At 35.1% G+C, this 19,848-nt stretch overlaps 1 protein-coding gene across 2 annotated transcripts in view; it reads left to right on the forward strand.

The window, feature by feature from the left end:
- LOC110449805 (sestrin-1-like) overlaps nt 1-19,848 on the forward strand; it is an 80,591-nt gene that overhangs the window by 37,167 nt on the left and 23,576 nt on the right. For both annotated transcript variants that reach the window (XM_021496895.1, XM_021496897.1), the window contains one exon: nt 9,016-9,081. In XM_021496895.1, coding sequence (XP_021352570.1) covers nt 9,016-9,081 — 66 coding nt within the window. The remainder of the gene's footprint in view (nt 1-9,015; nt 9,082-19,848) is intronic.

The raw sequence follows: 19,848 nt of genomic DNA on the forward strand, positions 1-19,848 counted from the left end.
AAGTCAGTGAATTAGACTGTGAAGTAGGTGAATAGACTGTGAAGTCGGGGAATTAGACTGTAAAGTCAGTGAATTAGACTGTGAAGTAGGTGAATAGACTGTGAAGCCGGGGAATTAGACTGTGAAGTAGGTGAATAGACTGTAAAGTCAGTGAATTAGACTTTGAAGTCAGTGAATTAGACTGTGAAGTAGGGGAATAGACTGTGAAGTCTGTGAATTAGACTGTGAAAGACTGCAAAGTCAGTGAATAGACTGTGAAGTCAGAGAATCAGACTGTGCAGTAGGTGAATAGACTGAGAAGTCGGGGAATTAGATTTTGAAGTCAGTGAATACGTACAAATAGACTGTGAAGTCGGGAATTAGACTGTGAAATAGGTGAATAGACTGTGATGTCGGGGAATTAGACTGTAAAGTCAGTGAATTAGACTTTGAAGACAGTGAATTAGACTTTGAAGACAGTGAAGTCGGGGAATTAGACTTTGAAGTCAGTGAATACGTACAACACCGATACTGACATTGTGTTATGTTATCTTGTAGCAAGTATTATTCTGTATTACATACACAGGTACTTGCTATTTAAGGTCATAGGAGTGTATTGCTAAACGGAAATAGGAAGTACATCCCTAGTTGAAAATCCATTGTAGGGAGACAATATCACAATTTCCGCATATTCTAATGTTTAATATTAAACTGAGGAATATTGTATGCTTATTATTGACAGAACAGTGTGTTCTTTCAATGTTAAAGTATTGCAAAGCAATCCAGGCATTAATTCAGTTGTTTTTTAATCAATGAGTCACATGTGTTCATTTTTCTGTACTACAGGAAACCAGCTACCTATTTCACTACTGTGAAGTTTTTCAAGAACGATAACTCTTGCATGCACTTACTATGTATTATAAAATGTCAATTTTTTATCGTTTATAGATAATTAATTTTACACAATTTCAGCATTTATGAAATTGATATACATTAATGCAATACTTATCTATGTTAGTATCATTTTTATTGACATAATTTTGCCTAAAAAATGTGTTTCATTTTTTTTCTTCAAAATTCACTCCTGTTTACATAAATTCCATTTAAAATCCTTAAAATTCTGACAACCTATTTTTTTTTTATGGCAGAAAATTTTCTTTACTTCAAAGCAATATAACCACAAAATTTGAATAAATTCTACTGAGAAATGGCGACACAATCCTATTACCTTAAAGCAGTTGGAAATAGGTTTGGTCATTAATCACAAAACATCCTGTGTCTATGATGACTTGTACATCATTAGTATCCATCAAATAGGACAAATCAGCAAAATATTTGACAAAGTACTTCATTGTAAAAGGAATTAAGGGCTGTGGTGTCTTGGTCATTTGTCAAAAGTATGTTTAAATTCTGCTGTCAGGAGTATTCATACCAAGTAGACTAAGCATTACCTTTTCAAATTTGTTTAGAGAAGTAAATTAAAGTATCCTTTAAATTTCTTTTCAGGAATCTCTAATTAATAATAATAATAAAAAATATCCAAAAATTGAAGCCTTTTTTATTAGTCCCCTACCGATGAAACAAAGGACAATAATATCTCAGACAGGTTCCAGTTTTAGGGTGATGGTATTTGGCCAGTAGCATGCTGGGATGAAGGGCTACCAAGTTTGTTCAAATGAATGACCTTGACCAACTTTAAAGGTCACAGGGGTCAAATGTCTTAAAATTTTCAAACAACTTCTTCTCAATAACAAAAAGCCACCGGGTACTGATATTGGGCCTGTAGCATGCTGTGATGAAAGGCTACCAAGTTTGTTCAAATGAATGACCTTGACTAACTCTCAAGGTCATAGGGGTCAAATGTCTTGAAACAACTTCCAACAACTTCTCCTCAATAACCAAAAGGCCCAGGGTACTGATATTGGGCCTGTAGCAAGCTGGGATGAAGGGCTACCAAGTTTGTTCAAATGAATGACCTTGACCCACTTTTAAGGTCACAGGAGTAAAATGTCGTAAAATTTTCAATTGACTTTTTCTCAATAACCAAAAGGCCCAGGGTACTGATATTGGGCCTGTAGCATGCTGGGATGAAGGGCTACCAAGTTCGTCAAATGAATGACCTTGACCCACTTTCAACCTAATGTCCTTGTTCAAGGTTAAAGGCTTCATATGTTTAAATCTTTTAATAGGTTCTTATGAATCAAACATTGATATTCTGCCTGTAGCTGTATTATAGTCCACTTTTAAGATTACAAGTGTGAGATTAATACCAGGTGAGCGATGCAGGCTCGTTGGGCCTCTTGTTATAAATCATTACAGTGTAATAGCTAGCGGGGGCGGGTAAAGCAATACTCAGTATGCTTGTTTTTATTGTATTGCAGAAAACACATGATCATTTTGCACTTTGAAATAAATTCAAGATTGAATTTAAATTTCAGAATTTTAGATGGCTGCCATAGCCTCTTATTGGCTTATATATATAACTGAAATTTATTTATTAGCCTGATATGATAGATATTATTAAAAAAAACTGTACAATTTGATTTAAATGAGAAGAAAAATAATGAAGGATTGACTCCAGTAGAACACAACTGAGGTACAGTAGAACAAATCTGAGGTACAGTAGAACAAAATTGAGGTACAGTAGAACAAAACTGTGGTACAGTAGAACAACACTGAGGTACAGTAGAACAACACTGAGGAGGTACAGTAGAACAATACTGAGGTACAGTAGAACAAAACTGAGGTACAGTAGAACAAATCTGAGGTGCAGTAGAACAAAACTGAGGTATAGTAGAACAAATCTGAGGTACAGTAGAACAACACTGAGGTACAGTAGAACAAAACTGAGGTACAGTATAACAAAACTGAGGTACAGTAGAACAAAACTGAGGTACAGTAGAACAACACTGAGGTACAGAAGAACAAAACTGAGGTACAGTATAACAACACTGAGGTATAGTGGAACAACACTGAGGTATAGTAGAACAAAACTGATGTACAGTATAACAAAACTGAGATACAGAAGAACAAAACTGAGGGATAGTAGAACAAAACTGAGGTACAGTAGAAAAAAACTGAGGTACAGTAAAACAAAACTGAGGTACAGTATAACAACACTGAGGTATAGTAGAACAAAACTGGGGTACAGTAGAACAAACCTGAGGGGCAGTAGAACAAAACTGAGGTATAGTAGACCAAACCTGAGGTACAGTATAACAACACTGAGGTACACTAGAACAACACTGAGATATAGTAGAACAACACTGAGGTACAGTAGAACAACACTGAGGTACAAAAGGTAATGACCAATACACCAGATACATGTACTGATAAAATTATAAGTATGTGTTTGTAGTTTGTACACCTTTATAGAGATTCCATCCTTGCTGTCTGTTGAGACAAGTAGACATAAATATATACAAGTACATAAACTGTGGATAAGTCACAGTGGCACTTTCCATTAACCTACATTTTTTGCATTGTTTGGCTGAGGGATTGATGATAATGGGAGGTGTTGAGTTGTTTTTTTCAGTAGTAAAAATATCTATGTCATGGCCATATGTACTGTATAAACGATGTGCATGAACAAATCGAAATTCTCCCTAAATTTAGATTTGAGATTTGTGTCCTGGGATTAATTTTTTAGGGTTGGTCCAGTCAGTTGCATGTTTCCTGTCAAATTAAAAATGTATGTCTGTGACCAATTCTTGTTGTTAGTTATGTGTTTAATCTGAACCTGAGTATAATGTCTTAAGCATAGGAGCAGCACCTTTCTCGAGTGCGTTACATCAGAATCTGTACCTGTATAATTATGACCCTGCAAAGGAAATTTGAACGATTTCACTTTGTGAGATATGAGATACAATTAAAAGGATATTGATATGTCAGAATTGATGGACCTTGAAAACACTTCTATTTCATGAAGCAGTCAAGATATTTGGATTGAAAATGCTAAATAAAAAGCCGGTGTAAGGATAATTGGCTTTGAATTAAGGATGAATTCTACATTTTATGTGTAGGATGCAACGTACCTGTGATTTGGGCTTGAGTTATCTCCCTTGCAATTTATATCTGTGATTTATGTCAGAGTTATCTCCCTTATTCATTGAACCTCTGGCTGTAAATATTGTACATTTTATCATACATTGTATCTTAACCATATGTAAGATGAGCTTCATGCTCAAAATGTTATCAAGAATAAATAAAGCCTTTATTACTATTATTATATTGGTTACAGTAATCTACTTTAAAACAATTTACTTATCAAATTCATCACCATAGTGAAGTTTTAATTACATGTTATAATGGAGATTTTTTTTAGATATATGTTACAGGTTTTTCAGTTAGGAACTCTTTATGGAAAGGAGATCCATGTCATATTTAGGTAACATACCTTCTTAAATGGATGCATTGAATTATCAGAGTTTGTAAACAACATGAAGAAGTCGACATATTGATCCCAGCTGTATTAATTAACTGCTGTGGTTGTCATTATCAGGTCTTTACTGCCTCAGTAGACAATGGCTTTGTGTGGAAAGTGGGGGGCACCTGCTCAGACCTAAGTCCAGTATTATTGGTCAACTGACCAGTCTGGCACCTGTAAATTAAGTAAATGACCACTGCCAGACTTCTTGCATGGCAACAGTGTTTTGTCAGTGGACTGCAGGCTTTAAGTGAAACACTGTGTTGGAGATAAACAGTGGTCACCAGTATAAAACCTAAACACCCCCTGGACAATGTCCAGACAAAGGGGGCCTTATTGATAGTTTTGTTGTATGTAGTGAAAGGTGGTAAATTACACCAGGAGTCAGAGGTGTGAGCCTGGCTAGGGACAATGGTGACTGGGAATAGTGGGGGTGTGGGTATTGACCAGTAGTTATGTAGTATTACTCTAGGAGAATGTTTATCACATCTCACATGGTTTACCAGAATTTCAAACCAATGTGATTGAGGAAGCTGTTTGAAATAACATAATTTTTCTCTGCTTTTTCATTTCAGTCTTCAATATTACTTAAGTTCACAAGTAATTTTGAAAAACGTTATACAAATCTTACATCATCTGATTTTCCTTTGCAAAGTTAAGAGGCAGAAAATCATTCTGATATGTAACAAATTCTTGTTAAATTGTGGACTTCGGTGTAATTGCCTTTAGCAAAAAAGAAATTAACACCAATATATTGTAAATGCTCTCAATAATAAAACTTTGATTTATAAGTAGATTTGTCTGGCTTAGTTAGGCACATGGAATTTCTTGTCTGGCAATGCAAGAAAAATATCCAAGATATATCATCTGATTTTCCTTTGCAAAGTTAAGAGGCAGAAAATCATTTTGATATGTAACAAATTCTTGTTAAATTGTGGACTTCGGTGTAATTGCCTTTAGCAAAAAAGAAATTTTCAGCACAAAAAAAATCTTATTTAAACACCAATATATTGTAAATGCTCTCAATAATAAAATTTTGATTTATAAGTAGATTTGTCTGGCTTAGGCACATGGAATTTCTTGTCTGGCAATGCAAGAAAAATATCCAAGATATATTGAATCTTAATCGTAATACATTCATCCATGCTAGCCGCTGAAGGTCGATACATTTTACTGTTATTGCTTCTGAGACACTTCAGTTTTTTTTAGGCTATGCAATTTCCATAAACTATAAAATACCAGTAAAATCTTCTGTTGTTGTGAATTTATCCCTTTACCAATATTACAATATGGGCATGTCATTGTATGATAGACATGCACACAGCTGACAGACCACGAATACATCATCCTACCCCTACCATCAGAGATATATAGACCTTACATATCATACATCCTACCCCTACCATCAGATATAGACCTTAAATATCATACATCCTACCCCTACCATCAGAGATATATAGACCTTAAATTTCATACATCCTACCCCTACCATCAGAGATATATACACCTTACATATCATACATCCTACCCCCTACCATCAGAGATATATAGACCTTACATATCATACATCCTACCCCTACCATCAGAGATATATAGACCTTAAATTTCATACATCCTACCCCTCCCATCAGAGATATATACACCTTACATATCATACATCCTACCCCTACCATCAGAGATATATAGACCATAATTACATATCATGCATCCTACCCCCTACCATCAGAGATATATAGCCTTAAATATCATACATCCTACCCCTACCATCAGATATAGACTGTTACATATCATACATCCTACCCCTACCATCAGATATAGACTGTACATATCATCCATCCTACCCCTACCATCAGATATAGACTGTACATATCATACATGCTGGTTCTGTGATAACCTTTTCTATACAATGACCATTATATCATAACCAGTTCATGTGACAATGTTCACAATTGTATAATCTTATAGTTTGGATGGTCAAAAAATTTTGAATGAGATTTTCTTCCTGAACAGTTTAACATCTCCTTGTAGGTGTGATTTATAATTTTTTCTTCAGATAGTCATTTACACATCGAACAGAATTCTGTACATGGATACAGTCCACACTCGATGGTATTGTAGACAGATCAAATAATGTAGGAATGGGAGGCAGGGTTGTTGGGATATAATTCATGATACGTTTGACTTCAGTATCAGTGAAATAACTGTGATCCTGACAAACATTTAGTCAAACTGACTGAAGGAAGTGTCAGTGATATGGAGGTTTTCTTATTTTATGAGTTGACATCAACAAATAAAATCCTTGACAGTTTATTTGACATTCCTCTGTATGAGCCTCTAATGTGGGACATTTAGGTGGTATAGCTCAATAGAATGTCTTTATCAGGATTTAATAGCAGTATAATCATGATAATTGTCTATAAAAATCTGTACCTGGTGCCTAATTAAATCGATAAAGTGGCGGTGTTTTATGACTTAATTACAAACATGTAGATTCATTTCTGTGATGTTATATTAGAAACCAGTGTCCTCAAATAAGTTATAGTCTTCAATCATTTCCTGTGATGTCAGCAAATTTTTGGATAAGATATAGTGAATAAGCTGTTTTCACTTGTTTAACCCCCTGATAACCATAATTTTGTCCTAGTAGTGCAACCTTTAGAAACATCTTAACTCACAGCAATCAGGGGTTAATCTTAACTCACAGCAATCAGGGGTTTTCATGAATAAACCACACCCTTTATTACCAAGTTCTGCCCTGAGTAAGCAGTAACCCTGCGTGACTGGGTAAACAGTCGATCAAAGCGCTGCGGTATTATTATTTAATTCATTATTAGAAACTATAGTTAATGATCGTAAACAGAAGTGTGTTTGATAGGTTATGATTGTTATATGGAAGAGGAGAACTCGCTGGTTAAAATGTTAAAGTTACAATATGGAGGAGGAGAAAGCTGGTTAAAGTTTTGATTATGACATTGAGAAGGGAAATTCTGGCTAAAATGGACACTAGACTTAAATTGTTCTAAAAGTTAAACTCCTATTGACCAGACAAGGACATAAAATAATGCATACCTGTTAAACACTGAGGTGGGCCTAATAGACAGTTTAGTCCTCAGTATAATCGATCATATATATATAGTCCTGACCTTGGTAAAATATGGAACTGAAGTTGGTCAATATGTCCCAAAGGGAAGTAAAATCTGTACTGTAGTATTGATATATAATCGGTCAGTGTTGTAAGGGCACTACGGTCATATGTCAGCTGTAGATTGTTATAGCCAGTCTGTTAAATAGATGGCTACACATGTATGAACCACTTAGTTAGAATCTGCTGAGTCAGCTGTTTTATATCTTTGTATGTTGATGTGCGAGATGACCAGCACGATTACCTGTGAACCATTGTGGTATATATTTCTTTACCTCCACCTCACCTTCGGCCAGTTTGTATATATTTCTCTGCATGCTTGAATGACTTAAAGATGTTCCAAGTACGTTTTATTTTGATCAGCTGATTGTCATCTGGTGAGAGAATTGGAGACAAGTTGTCTCATAGTTAGAGCTTGAAGGCTTAGGCCCTGACCCAGCTAGGCAAGGGCTATAACTTTTAACAGATAAGTGTCAGTATAAGGCCAGAAGTGTTCTTGAAATGTATTTTATGGGATCTTCTTGTTCTTTAATGGTTTCTATTATATGACAGCCTTTAAAGTCTTAACTGGAAACTTTAAATTGATCAGAAGATGAAGGGAATTACTTTTAGTTGTGTACCAGATATTCTTAGTGAAAACTTAAAGAGAAAATAATACAATATACCACGGACTTGGATAACAATCTAATCTAATTCCGTGAATATACATGTATATATTTATATGAATTTTTTTTGCCTGCAAACCTTTTATGTTTAGAAGTTCCAATTCAGATGAAAAATATTTGAAGGTAAAATAAACAGTATTCTTGAATGTCATACTGTTTTGGAAAATTTTACTCTGTTACAATCCATTTAGTTACATAAGTGCTTAATTGGCACGGATCCCCAACCCATGATCTGTATTGTGGTCTAGATCCACACTATGGTCTGTGTGAATAATGTACGGCACAGATCTGGAGATCCCCACCCCATTATCTACCCGGTATAATATGTCTGTAATATGGGGCACAGCTAGATCTCACCCCCTTGGAATGGGAATCCTTGCTTTAATTGTTTATAAAAAGAAACGTGAAGTTTATTTTCAATTTTGAATAAAAATGATTGCATCCTCATTACAAATCATAATTACATAAAAATTGGGAGGGAACCAATTGTTTCTTCATGAGGTGTGTGAAATAATAACAGATCCAAAATTGTACTGATGCCATTGACAACTTTACTTTAACCTAGATGTCAAATGAAAATGATAATGTGTGAACTTAATACTTCCTATATTGTTAAAGTACAAGAGGGAAAAGAGTGTGTGTTGGTGGTGTAGGGCGGGGGCTGTGATTGTACATGTGTTCCTGTTATAGTGGGTTATCATGAAAGAAAATATCAACACATATACTAAAACAGAAATAGACAGATAAACATAGAAAAACATACATGTTTGCAGCTGTCACTCTTGATTTTGTTTATATTGCAGGAGAGGACATATAAAATTCCACGCGTGCTGAAAGGGGGAATAAGTACATTTGTTCCAGAGAGAGAGGCAAGTAGAAACCGTGTTGTTTAATTGCATGAAATCTGACTCCAATCAGGCCAAGATAATTACAGGGAGCTTCTTCTGTGTTATACACTTTTTCGTGTAATATGGTATTCTGTAGATGAAAAATGACCACCATTGACATACTTTTACCCATTCACCCCTAGAGTTGCTTTTGAACCTTACCATATCAAAGACTGGGCAAGTCCAGTTTAAAAATGTAGGGATGAATATATATGAGTTAATATCTTGGTATTTTGTGGTCAGAGATGACCTGATTGACTCCCTGTAATGTCTGGGTCTTTTTGTAGTCAGAGACATACTGTTCATAATATGTTCATAATTAGTGAAGAAGTGTTTTACTATGAGACTCTACAAATGAAATATGTATTGCTGAAAAGCTGAAAATGAAAAGCAATCAGAAGGTTGTTACATATAAACAGTGAGATTATAAGACTCTTTCCCTCAGGTTTTACCAAATTTGAAAACCCCTCGGGTGGAATTTCCCTATCCTACACCCTTGGGCATGATGAAAACGAATTCGTCAGCGAGATTTACATGTAACATATTATTAGTAAACAGAGTTTGTGCAGGAAAATAATCTCATCTTTCTAACTTGTCAGTAAATGTATCTTAAAAGGTTTTAATTTCATTATGTTGCCTTTTCCGCATTGCAGCATCGGTGTTTTCCAAATTTGTGACGTCACTTCATTGTTGAGCCATTGTGACGTCACAGACTCAGCAAGCATAGTTATCTTACATGGCCAGCGTTATCTTACATGACCGGATATGAGAGAAATCACAATCTGGCCAATCACCTATACTTTTATGTTTTATATCCCTCAACCGGGAGACCTGACCAATGAGATATTAAGGTTATCTGTGAATTGATCAGATTCACAAATGACAACCTTTCATACTTTTAGGAGAGAACTCTCAAGTGGTAAAATCTTAATTTATACCTAAAATATTTTTTTGGCCAATTCCTGATTTCAAATTCTTAAACAATTCACCATCCAATGAAATGTTGACCAACTTTCAGAAATTGGCCGAGATCGAGTGTGTGGGCTTTATATATTAGTTGGTCCATGTTTTGATAAAAGTGACAGGTTTGGTCACTCTGAGGTGATCATACCTCACTGCTATGTTAATTACACATGTCGTAAGCACCAGATAAATTATATAGATTCCCTACGAAAACCATCTGCCATTTCACATTTCATTGATGACTAAAACTGACCAATCAGTGGACATCAGTCTGACCAGATGACCAGACCTGACATGATGATGTATGATCAGATCTCAGAAACTGGACATGAGTGACAGTGACATGTCTAATTTACATACATTCAGCAGGTGTGAGGTAAAAGGGCAGACTAGGTAATATGACACCTGGTGCAATGTGTTTACATAATTCAATTAACAAGTACATCATGTATATGTTGATATTATGCACAGTTGTCAGATGTAAGGACATCATGTTTGAATATAGATTTGCAGTCCACTACCTTAAGAGAAAATTTATTTCCATTAAAACATTCTTTAAAACATTCTGTCATATTACCCTGTGAGAGCCCATATTCATGAAACCGTTCTCATGCTCAAGCATGGATTCTGTGCTCAAACCAACTTTCTTGTAACTCGTTAAAATCGGCTTTAATAAGTTTCTTCAATAATTTTCAAAACCATTGACAAAATAATATTTTTTATATAAATTTAAAAAGGGAGCAAAAAAGGCTTGAGCACAAAATCCACGCTTAGCACGAGTATAATTTCGTGAATACAGGCCCTGGTCTCTGTACCTACCTTAATGACAAGTACATTTATATGAAATTACATTAAATTTTGTGTTGCATGCAGGAATCAAAATTTGTGATTTATAATTCTTTGAACTTTTTTGGCAATTTTCTCCACTTCAAAGTTTCTTTATGGTATGAGATAAAATTACAATGCATCATTTTTCTTCAGGAAAGTTGTAACTTTATTAGGGCTTAGTTATCTAGAAAGTTGTTACTTCAGAAGGACTTGGGTTATAATAATAATGATAATAATAAACTTCATTTACTGAGGATTAAAAACCTGATTTAGCCAAAGGCTAATCTCCCTCAGGGTCCTCAACCTTAACATAGTGTCCACTTATTTATTGATCTCGATTATGTCATCACATGTTCCTTATTGAAGAAAAGTTTTATCAAAGCAGGTCTACACCTGTGACCTAAAGCTACCTGAGACATGACAAATCCACCAACAAACCAAATTTAAATGAGACACCTTATGGCCCAGGTTTTTTTTTGACAGACATTAGCAACATGGGACCAGGGTGAAGGTCAGTCAGTAGGACTGTTTGGGAAGGAATTACCATATATATTCTCATAAACAAAAGCAAAAGTTAACAATTCACTTAACCCCCTCAAGAATTTAATATAAATTGTTAAATAAATAATGTCAAAGTTGAATAAATTTGGCTACTCAAATTTTGGTAATTTACTTAGGTTTGCATGTCAAGGTAAATATAAAGGAAACAAATCTGGATTAAAAAAAATGCTATAGGTAAAAAATACTATAGGTAAAAAATACAGTATCTCCGATTCTTTTTGTATAAAATTTCTATTTATTGTATTACCTTAGTTATTCACAGGGTGCTAAACATACATTCTATCTGTACAACACTTCACGTGTGTCATCAGAAGATGTTCTTTCCTCTGAAAGAGGTTTTCATTGGGTTAGATATGGTACAAAATGTAATGCTGTCTACAGGGTAGAGATATATAGATTTGTGTCTGCTATACATCAACCAGGTCAGAATCCTCACCTGGCTATATTTTAATGTACCATTTTGGTGACATAATGAAAAAGTGTGCAACACTGTAAATATTACAGATAAGGGAGTAAAATGAAGCAGGGTCAGGACAGTTATTTAGAAATAATGCTTCCATTCTTCTCTACCTGTGGCCCTGGGGAGGTTCGGCGATGAAGATTCATTGCTCCCTCACTTCTTAGCAACAGATCTTTGTATCATACAGTAAAAAAATGCACCTTCGCACAAACTTTTGTCACTATGTTATCTCATATTAATGTGGAATCGCTGATATTTTCATATACATGTCATATAGCAAAATAATCATGATTACCTGCGGTTAAGAATGATCCCCTATAAATTATATATATCACAATACCAATATTCTAAGACATTTTTTCATAACTAAACAGGTTGTTTATGCAGCATAACCAGACCTATATTTGTCTACAGCTGTTGTTGCTCTGTGTGAAACCCCATCAAGGGGTGAAATGCATACCCACGGGTTATGGGTATTTGGCATATTGATCATTTTCTTTGCAGCAGTAGAGAAAAACTTCATATTTTTTGTGTTCAGTTAAAATTCTATTATATATTTTAGTGTAGTTTTATGCTTTTATGTTTACATTATATTTCACTGATACAGTAGCAAGTTTGACAGTCCATAAATGGTACATTTTCATGTTAGATTTATCATGTGTTTACTGTCCTAAGTATAATAACATGGATTTAATGTGACACAATAGCTGTGAACCAGAGAAAAACTGTTGTATAGTAAGTGGTTGGTCGTACAAACAAGTAGTAAAAAGGTCGAGTTTGTTAGAACAGAATTAAAGTACAAGGACCATCTATTTAAATTTCTAAACAAAAGAGGAAAAATCAGTGAACCAAGAAATTCCAAATTCCAGGGATCAAATCAAGGACCAATCTTGTGCGAATCCTAACACATAATCATTGGTGTATTCCAAGTGTAGTACACACAGAGTATCAAAATGAAAGATGAATATTTTGTCAAGACTCCATGTGCCACTGGTTGCTGCAACCTTACTTCACACAGACAGGCATATCAAAATTCAGAGATTTCATCCAGATACATATGGACAGACATGTAGAAAAAAGCCTTAATGACATCAGATGTATTATTACGCTATAGTACTACTTATACTAAACATTTTGATGATGTGTTGTACTAAGTGTTGCATTATATAAAGGTATTTACTAGAACAAGTACAAAATTAAAAGCACTAGGATTCGTCTGCGTCATTATAGAGCACGGTTTAAAAGATGGTGTTTATTTTGTATCTAAAATTAAGGTTATTTTTTTCTCCAAATAGAGGAAATTGAGATTATCAATCAGTAGCTGATTCTTAATAATGAACCAGGTGAAAAAATGTTGGAGGGGAATACTTAGCCGGACGAATGCTAGATTATGTTTGATCCTATTATGATGGCCGTGTTATTTTACTAATCTGTACTGAAATTTCATATCTTGATTGTAATAATATAATTAGCAATGGTAGCCGTAATGTACTGACGGTCTACCACATTAGTACTAATGTTATTAGGTATAATCTCCACACAGGTCAGTAGAGCACAGGTACCAGGTGACTCATTGAACTCGTTTGGTTACAATAATGTCAAAACCTGTACTTCTATAGAACTGTTACACCTTGTTTCAAATGTTCTATACGTACAATTACCCAACTGTGTGTCCAGATTATTTTGGGTATGGAATCCACAATGGGTAATAATCCTGGTGCCCAGCACTATTGACACACTGACACAATATTCCAGTGTGTGTATAATTAACTTGTTTTTGGTTATGTTCTGAAGAGAACCCCTTACCGGGTGCCACATGTTGGCCACACATTCCTCTCATCCTTATAAAAACAGGTTAACGATACTGTATGAAGATTAGCAGTGTGTACAGTCCATATACACTAGCTTTACTTATAACTTCTCAACATGTTTAAGGATTTTAAATAGCCCCAGCTGTATTACTCAAAGGCTCCTTTCCAAATTATATTCTGATCGAACAAAAGTTATCCAAATACAGTGTAATTAACATTTTGATTTCAGTAAACACAATAATTTAAATCCAGTTCAATTTACCTTGTAGTTTTGTTGTATGGCTATTTATTTGACCCGATACAATGAATGTCAATTATGATACTATGAATGTCAAAGATCTTGTTAGTCTCTAAAATGTATTAATGAGCCCAATGACTTTGACACAAATCCACACATCAGCAGTATACCAGCTAGTCATTGCTTGTTCTGTTTACTGAGTGATTGTCACAATAGAATATTGACTTTGATTCAAACCTGAACCCATATTCATGAAACCATTCTCATGCTCAAACATGGATTCTGGGCTCCCACCAGCTTTCCTGTAACTCACTTAAATCATGTAAAACAATAAAAATGTCAAATGTAAACATTGAGAACAGTGATCGGCATTCATTAAGTCTCTTCAATTTTGTTTCCAAATCCTTGACAAACAAGGGTTTATTTTTAATTTTTAACCAAAACAAGAAATCAGGCTTGAGCACAAAATCCATGATTGAGCATCACAGCACAGTTTCATGAATACGGGCCCTGATCTGTGAACATTTTCTTTCCTTTTGTTCACACAAATGTATTAAGGAAAAAACCTGCATTTATACATTGACAACTACAGTAGCGTTAAATTGATAAGTTTAATGCTTTCCACAGATAAAGACGATTCATTATCTCAATATGGAATTAGCATGAACTTATTGTATCAGTGAAAGTATAAGGGTGGGGCTGGGACGAGTAATCATTTGCTTCATGACAATAGATTTATTGATGTGTATGTACATAGACTGAAATTATCATCAGCTACAAGTTTGTGTTTCCCTAGGCAACATGACAGTTCAATTTTGAAATTAAAGTTAACAGTAAATGGCTTTTATGATAACCCTTAAATTAGATATTATCAGTTGTAGCTAGCTGTTGGTTTTAATTATAATGACAATGAGGAAAGCTCTAGATCTATCACTGTGGTAATATAAGGTATATTCTGGTATGCTTTGTGTTAAAGGATCCCTGCACCATACCCACTTAACTTGTAACTATGAATTAGTCGGCTTGATTTTTTTTTTTTTAAATGTGACGGCTGGACCAGTATGCGTCCAGGACTCTGAACCTCCAATTACCATAATGATCTGAGGGGCAGTTCCCTGGCCCTGTCCAAATGACGTTATATCCAAAACAAATAATGGGAGGTTACTGTACACATGTATACTCTAGTGTTTTGCCTTTTGTTATATGTAGATGTAGTTTGGCACGTGTTCAGTGTTATATGTAGATGTAGTTTGGTACATGTTCAGTGTAATATCTAGATGTAGTTTGGTACATGTTCAGTGTTATATGTAGATGTAGTTTGGTACGTGTTCAGTGTTATATGTAGATGTAGTTTGGTACGTGTTCAGTGTTATATGTAGATGTAGTTTGGTACGTGTTCAGTGTTATATGTAGATGTAGTTTGGTACGTGTTCAGTGTTATATGTAGATGTAGTTTGGTACGTGTTCAGTGTTATATGTAGATGTAGTTTGGTACGTGTTCAGTGTTATATGTAGATGTAGTTTGGTACGTGTTCAGTGTTATATGTAGATGTAGTTTGGTACGTGTTCAGTGTTATATGTAGATGTAGTTTGGTACGTGTTCAGTGTTATATGTAGATGTAGTTTGGTACGTGTTCAGTGTTATATGTAGATGTAGTTTGGTACGTGTTCAGTGTTATATGTAGATGTAGTTTGGTACGTGTTCAGTGTTATATGTAGATGTAGTTTGGTACGTGTTCAGTGTTATATGTAGATGTAGTTTGGTACGTGTTCAGTGTTATATGTAGATGTAGTTTGGTACGTGTTCAGTGTTATATGTAGATGTAGTTTGGTACGTGTTCAGTGTTATATGTAGATGTAGTTTGGTACGTGTTCAGTGTTATATGTAGATGTAGTTTGGTACGTGTTCAGTGTTATATGTAGATGTAGTTTGGTACGTGTTCAGTGTTATATGTAGATGTAGTTTGGTACGTGTTCAGTGTTATATGTAGATGTAGTTTGGTACGTGTTCAGTGTTATATGTAGATGTAGTTTGGTACGTGTTCAGTGTTATATGTAGATGTAGTTTGGTACGTGTTCAGTGTTATATGTAGATGTAGTTTGGTACGTGTTCAGTGTTATATGTAGATGTAGTTTGGTACGTGTTCAGTGTTATATGTAGATGTAGTTTGGTACGTGTTCAGTGTTATATGTAGATGTAGTTTGGTACGTGTTCAGTGTTATATGTAGATGTAGTTTGGTACGTGTTCAGTGTTATATGTAGATGTAGTTTGGTACGTGTTCAGTGTTATATGTAGATGTAGTTTGGTACGTGTTCAGTGTTATATGTAGATGTAGTTTGGTACGTGTTCAGTGTTATATGTAGATGTAGTTTGGTACGTGTTCAGTGTTATATGTAGATGTAGTTTGGTACGTGTTCAGTGTTATATGTAGATGTAGTTTGGTACGTGTTCAGTGTTATATGTAGATGTAGTTTGGTACGTGTTCAGTGTTATATGTAGATGTAGTTTGGTACGTGTTCAGTGTTATATGTAGATGTAGTTTGGTACGTGTTCAGTGTTATATGTAGATGTAGTTTGGTACGTGTTCAGTGTTATATGTAGATGTAGTTTGGTACGTGTTCAGTGTTATATGTAGATGTAGTTTGGTACGTGTTCAGTGTTATATGTAGATGTAGTTTGGTACGTGTTCAGTGTTATATGTAGATGTAGTTTGGTACGTGTTCAGTGTTATATGTAGATGTAGTTTGGTACGTGTTCAGTGTTATATGTAGATGTAGTTTGGTACGTGTTCAGTGTTATATGTAGATGTAGTTTGGTACGTGTTCAGTGTTATATGTAGATGTAGTTTGGTACGTGTTCAGTGTTATATGTAGATGTAGTTTGGTACGTGTTCAGTGTTATATGTAGATGTAGTTTGGTACGTGTTCAGTGTTATATGTAGATGTAGTTTGGTACGTGTTCAGTGTTATATGTAGATGTAGTTTGGTACGTGTTCAGTGTTATATGTAGATGTAGTTTGGTACGTGTTCAGTGTTATATGTAGATGTAGTTTGGTACGTGTTCAGTGTTATATGTAGATGTAGTTTGGCACAGCTTTCAACTTCACCTTCACATGTCTTAAACAATAAAACTATAAAACATTCAACTCAATTGATTATTTAGTATGGAGCTACTTTTCAGAATTTATTGTTTCAGTTTTTTTCTTCCTATTCCTCTAAATACAGTGTTCATTTTGATAGTTTGACCTCTGTTTAACTATCTTTTTAGAAATTTTAGTGTAACTTTTGATCAAATACAGCGAGAAACAATAGCTGGTATTGTTCAAAACAAAGCAAAGGCTGAGAGAGTGGTATGTACATAGTTATAACCCTAAGATAAGGGTGTTGACCAGTATCTTATCTGAGAGTGACCAGTGTCTGATAACTTATATTTGATAACTGATATCTGTTAAATAAGGAACTTGTCAAGGACTGTTACAATTTTGGTAATGTCAGATTGGTCATCTAAGGTGAATTGTTTGACCTCAGGAGAGAGTTTATGTCACTTTTTGTGTAATATGAATTACTTGCATTCACCTGCGAATATACCTGCCCCTAGCATCCCAGCAAGACAGAATGTACAGTGAACAGGTATACAGATTTACCTGGCAGCACTAGTTGAACTGTAAATCCTGGTGGACAGTGGTCAGGATCAGATATGACCACACAGCCAGAGGTATACAGATAACATTGACCACTGTCTGATGATAATGGTCAAGAAGGTGTAGTGACCGATATGTAAGGTGTGTTGTGTATGATTGAAGTTGAGACCCTGTATTGATGGTGTAAGATTTGGCAATCATTACCATAATAAAGAACCCTGTCGCTGTATAATCAAAGGAATTCACTTTTCTGGGGAGACAAATTCCATCTGTCTAGCTATAAAACTGGAACAGAAATTTCACAGAATGGGGACTATATTTCAAAATCAGATCATAAAAAACTACAGTTTCTGAGAGGCAAATTACAAAATGAAAAAAACCCGCTTTTAATCTGTGTGAAAAGTACTTCTTTTTATGCATGTAGCTGTAACCACGGTAGAAAGTCTGTGATTTAGATCCACAATCTAGCTACTGGTATATACATACATGTATGTAGCTCTACACTTGTAAAAAGGCCACGAGGAACATTAATGATAACCTAGCTAGATACATACATGTATGTAGCTCTACACTTGTAAAAAGGCACTGAGGAACATTAATGATAACCTAGCTATATAGCTGTAGCACATGACAAAATGCTTTCTTTTCACATTTCTTTCTGTAGCTACAATTTTGGTTATTTAGAACCAATAAGTTCACCTCAAATAATTAAGTCCTGGTTGCAGATGAATAGAATCTAACACATGTAGTGGGGAATATGGAAGGTCAAGATCAAACATTTCACTAAGATTTCATGCATCTCCCATATGCATACCGTCATATTGATTAACAATTTTCTACCACGACTTATACAAAATAATGATGCAGGCATTACAAAGACCACAAAACAGCAAATTTTCCAAATAATACAAAATTAATCAGAATCACATTTGAATTTGCAGAAAATCCTGTGTTGTACAATGGAGATTTCCTTAATATTATAGTTTAGTCAACTAAAGCTTCAGTGGTTGTAATAATTGATATATAACTGAAACCAAAAAATAGCCTGATATTTTTGCTGAGGATTTTTATAAGTATTAGAGGTCTGTAATATCCAGTGCTACTCTAGTAGTCTGGCTAAGTGAAGACTTCTCCAGATCACTCAAGACATTGGAACACTCATTATCTGAGGATATCTTGGGTTGAGGATAAGTCTGAAAAATAGATATTTCTGACAACTTTTGAATTTATTAGACATCACTCTTTGTTTCTTGAAGGATATTATTGAAAGTAAACAGTGTTTGTAAAGATCAAGTAGCTGCTAGTGAAAACATTTATAAGAAAGTTTATTGAACAAAACAAAGATTTGTTTAAATTAGGGTTGGAGCAGTCAGAAAATTTGCCAGCAGGTCAGTAAGGATCACCTAATTATAGTGTAAGGGGTACTGGGCTGGAGGCTACTCAATTGGTTAGAGTGTCTGTCTCAAAGTTCAGTGGTCCTAGGTTCGAATCTCGTTCTGGAGCCATTGCTTAACTCTTCTGTAACATCACTTCCTGATGTTTGTGAGATAGTCTTAATGAAGTAACGCGTGTCTGTCCAATGAAGACATAAACGATGGCCGCCCTACGTCAGACACAGTAAATGTGACAGAAACATTAGGGTATACTTAAATATGTAGCCGGTAGGACAGGACACGATGAGATTTGTAGTAATATTTAAAGACAAGAACACACACACACACACCATGATTCCTTCCACCCTGCTTCCCACCAGTGAATTTGTTCAGATGTAAATGATTATATGTTGTACTATTAAGTTAGAATTACTGTCTCTTATGTGGGTTATACAACATCAAGGTAGACAGTGTTTGTGTTCTCAGTGTTACATAAGGAAGCTTTAATGCTGGACAGGTCAGTTTAAACAAGGATCATTCACTGACAGTTAAATGTTGTTACTTCCTTTCACTCCACTCTGGCCTAGGGTAGAGAAACATAGGTGTACCAGATCTAGAGACAACCGTTCCTTCGTTAGTCTGTTCACTCTGGCCTAGGGTAAAAAGATATAGGTGTAACAGATCTAGAGACAACCGTTCCTTCCTCAGTCTGTTCACTCTGGCCTAGGGTAGAGAAACTTACAGGTGTACCAGATCTAGAGACAACCGTTCCTTCGTTAGTCTGTTCACTCTGGCCTAGGGTAAAAAGATATAGGTGTAACAGATCTAGAGACAACCGTTCCTTCCTCAGTCTGTTCACTCTGGCCTAGGGTA

Source organism: Mizuhopecten yessoensis, unplaced genomic scaffold (genome assembly GCF_002113885.1).
Source record: "Mizuhopecten yessoensis strain PY_sf001 unplaced genomic scaffold, ASM211388v2 scaffold4823, whole genome shotgun sequence".
NCBI lineage: Eukaryota > Metazoa > Mollusca > Bivalvia > Pectinida > Pectinidae > Mizuhopecten > Mizuhopecten yessoensis.